The sequence below is a fragment of the Apodemus sylvaticus genome, chromosome 7 (assembly GCF_947179515.1).
Source record: "Apodemus sylvaticus chromosome 7, mApoSyl1.1, whole genome shotgun sequence".
Classification (NCBI taxonomy): Eukaryota; Metazoa; Chordata; class Mammalia; order Rodentia; family Muridae; genus Apodemus; species Apodemus sylvaticus.
In genome coordinates this window covers 114,535,706-114,539,737 of record NC_067478.1, presented here as the reverse complement: position 1 = coordinate 114,539,737, position 4,032 = coordinate 114,535,706, and the positions used below count along the sequence as shown (strand labels likewise).

The 4,032-nt window shown below is 35.3% G+C and overlaps 1 protein-coding gene across 1 annotated transcript; it reads right to left on the bottom strand.

Annotated features, from left to right (window-relative positions):
• Positions 1 to 2,480: 2,480 nt before the first annotated feature.
• LOC127690135 (olfactory receptor 7E24-like) lies at positions 2,481 to 3,407 on the bottom strand. Its single transcript, XM_052189686.1, has one exon. The coding sequence runs from the start codon at positions 3,405 to 3,407 to the stop codon at positions 2,481 to 2,483; it is 927 nt and encodes a 308-aa protein (XP_052045646.1).
• Between the last annotated feature and the right edge of the window lie 625 nt (positions 3,408 to 4,032).

Genomic DNA, 4,032 nt, shown 5'->3' with positions numbered 1-4,032 from the left:
TTTATTTTATTTTATTTTATTTTTTGAGACAGGGGTTCTTTGTGTAGCCCTGGCTGTCCTGGAACTCACTCTGTAGACCAGGCTGGCCTTGAACTCAGAAATTCACTTGCTTCTGCCTCCCAAGTGCTGGGGTTAAAGGCGTGCACCCACCACCACCCGGCCTCTGTTTTGTTTTTGTCACATGGAATATCACTGGTAGCAATTTACTTCATGGGTAATAGAGAAACTAGCTAAGGTCATTGCAAGACAAGAAAGGGACTTAGCAAGAGGAGTACAATGAGGAAAGCAAGTAAGTAGGAAAATATGTTCAAGACAATATTGATGTAGGCTTTCTCCTTTGTGTGAAGAGATGCCATAAAAATTCAAACATGATCCAAAATTTCTTGATCTAAGAACTATAGCAACTTACACACAATTCTGCTCTTTTATACAAAATAAATCTAATGTGATGCTGGACATAACCCCGTGGCCATCAGTCATGTAGGGCCAGGACCTTAATATTCTGGCTGGACTTCACTCCAACAATCACCTAGCAATAAACATGTTTTCTCCACTCCACATTTACCTGGCACCATCTAGGTGGCCCGGTCCAGTATAAAAGGGCATTCATGGCCCCTTCTAGCTCTCTTGCTCTTTTCTCTTGCCTACACTCTCTCCTTTTTCTCTTCCTACCATTCCCCCTCCCCATTCTTCTCCCCTCTTTTCATATGGTCATTGCCAGATCTCACTACTCTATCTTTTTTTTCTTTCTTTACTTCTCTCTTTTTGTTTTCTTACTTTTCTATAATAAAGCTTTAAAACCATGGGCTTTCTTTTCTTATCTAAACCTTCTGTGTTGCCCTAATGTAAAAGGCGTCATAGTGTTCCTAGCTGACAGAACTGACCAAGAAATTCCCTGCCCAGCAGGGTTTCCTCTGCAGGGACTCGGGCCTCCACCCCCAAAGGATCACGTCCAAATTCCCCCTAGCAAGGTAGCCTCCCTCTACAGGTACACAGGCCCTGACTTACTATTCCCTACAATGTGACACATATAAAATAAAATAAAATAAAATAAAATAAAATAAAATAAAATAAAATAAAATAAAATAAAATAAAATAAAATAAAATATAAAATACATCAAGTAGAAAATTTGATGATCATTATAAAGATAGATAGATAGAGAGAGATAGAGAGATAGATCAATAGATTGATAGATAGAGATAGGTAGATAGTGATCAGTATAGAATAGAGCTCTTCAGTTCAGAGCTTGGAAATCAGCAGCATACTTAATTGCTCATGTTGTAGATACTACTTTATCATCATCATTATTTTCATAATTATTCATTTTTAGGGATGAGCTTATCGGGATATATTTTCTGTTTCCTTAGATGAGATGTTTATAGAAGTATACTCAGCAATAGATGAAAATATATTTTGAATAAGATTTTTAGGATGCCTATATCAACCAGTGGGCATATAAATCCTATACCTTAAATTTCACACATTATAAGTTTAACCTTCTATTCAGTGCTCAGTACTAGTCTTGATGATGAAGAAGCAATGCTTCTGACATTTTTTCTTCTTTACTTCCCTGGGTATTGAGTGATTTTCATTGTGTTTCTTATGACTAAAGATCAAGAAATACAGTTCAAGTACAGATATACTGAAATATGCTGACCAACCTCTCAAGGCTCTTTCTTTATGATTGACATGAGAAGATAAGAGCATAAAAAATAGAGGAGACAGATCCTGAAATGGTGCCCACTATAATTAGACATACTGGATGATTACTCTGCCTATTTGAAATTCAATTTACAGTGCTTAGAATAGTCAAATGAGTTCATGTATTGTAGTTGATTGAAGAGAGAAGACAGAGAAAATGATGCAAAGGAAGTGAGGAGGATGGTATAAAAATAGAGGAGGAGAAACTAAATGTACAAATGTGCACAAAGTGTTGGTATTATTTTTCTACTTAGAAGTAATTATAATACTATAATTATATAAATTGTATTAATTTCTTTTCGGTTTCAACTGGTTTTATTCCCAATCTTCATAGTACAAGGTGTTCATAGGAACAACAAATGACTGTGACAATTTCCAGGATCTTAGTTTGGTCACATTCACATTTTTCAGCAACTTTTACTATATTTTAACCCATACATTTAGTTTGCCTTTGAAACTAGATTTTTGGGAAATTTAAAAACTATGAAATTCAATTTGTTGTCAAGTGCTGGAGGCATATATAGAAGTTCCAATTCAGTCTGTCTAATAGAGAAAGACCTTGCCTCAAAAAATTAAGTAAATAGATGAACAAACAAGCAAAGACATTCTTTTATTATTACACTAGTAAAATAGCATTTTGTTGTAGATAAATCAAATTAATTAAATTCATCAAGCTTTAGAAAGATCATGTAAATAATGCACTAGTACACACAAATCTACTTGTTTAGTTTTTAAAACTTTCGTCCAAGATATTAAGTTGATTCCATGAGACCTACGATTAAACAGTACAAAAATGGAGCCTTTTAAGGGAATCACTAATGTCCTGATTCCTCAAACTATATATGAAAGGATTCAGCATGGGGGTGACCACAGTGTACATTAATGAGGCTATCACATTGTTTCCAGAAGAATGAGACAAAAGTGAGCCAAAATATTCTCCAAGCCCTGTACCATAAAATAAGCATTCCACTGCCAGGTGAGATGCACAGGTAGAAAAGGCTTTATACCTTCCCCTTGAAGAGGTGATTCTCAGAATAGAAGAAATGATTTTAAAGTATGAAGTAAGAATCCCTGATAAGGGAAAAACTCCAAGTATGACACCAATAACATACATAAGTATGTTATTATTAAATGTGTTGTCACAGCCTAAACTTAGAAGTTGAGAAGGGTGACAGAAGAAATTAGCAATTGCCACATCTTTGAAACACTTAACTTGTAAGGCAATCAAATTGTGAAGCAGGCTAGCTGAAAAAGATATTAAAACTAAGACACCACAGCGACAAGGATTCATAATTATTGCATAATGCAGGGGATGACAGATGGCCACAAACCTGTCATATGCCATCACAGCCAGAAGCATACTATCCATACATGCAAAAATGATAAAAAGAGACATCTGAGTCAGGCAGCCCACATAGGATATGGCTGAACTGTGGATTTGGAGCTCTGCAACCATGTTTGGAACTGTTGTAGAAATGAAGCCGATGTCAGCCATGGAGAGAATGGAGAGGAAGAAGTACATAGGAGTGTGGAGGTGGGAGAATGAGATGACTGTCAGGATGATGAGCAGGTTCCCAAGGACTGATATCAGGAACATGGATAGGAACAACCCACAGAGAAGGGGCTGCAGTTCTGGATCATCAGATACTCTCAGAAGATAAAATTGTGAAACATGTGATATGTTTTTCATTTTCATTTCCATCATTACCCTTTTAGAAAAGAAAGAAATAATTGCAAAATAAATCATTATAAAATTACTCTGAATTCTAAACTATTTGAATGCAAATACTCTCATTTAAGGTTTTCCTTATTAATACAGAAGTACTTGTGCTTTCCACAAAGACAGTCTTTAAAGTATTTCATTACTGATTTTTGTGTTATTTACTTCCTTAGGTACACAAATAATTTATCTAAATGCATATGAGCCTGGTCTCAAGAGTTTGAAGCACTATATGACCACTAAATTATTTGACACAGACATATCATCAGTATATCCTTGCGAACACAGTGCCTGGGAGAACGAGTCAGAAAAATCTAGAAAGCCTAGTATTTTAGAAATGGAGGGCGAAACATTGGAAAGGGAGAGAAGTAGAAAATTGTGTTTGGGAGTGAACATGGCCAAAGTTAAAGCTACTATTAGAACATAATTATTAAATACAAAATTGCATGCAGCAAATATACAATAATAAGATTTTTAAATTTGTTCAGATAACAGAAACAATTTGAGACAGTCTGGGCTATGTAGAAAGTGATGTTTTTCTCAAAATATAAAGTTCATAATTTATACTTAATGTGCCAGTTACCCCCAGGAATTAAGCACCATTCTTACC

What these genes read in the sequence shown, in the direction of transcription:
- LOC127690135 (XM_052189686.1), bottom strand. Translation starts at nt 3,407, where the DNA reads ATGATGGAAATGAAAATGAAAAACATATCACATGTTTCACAATTTTAT.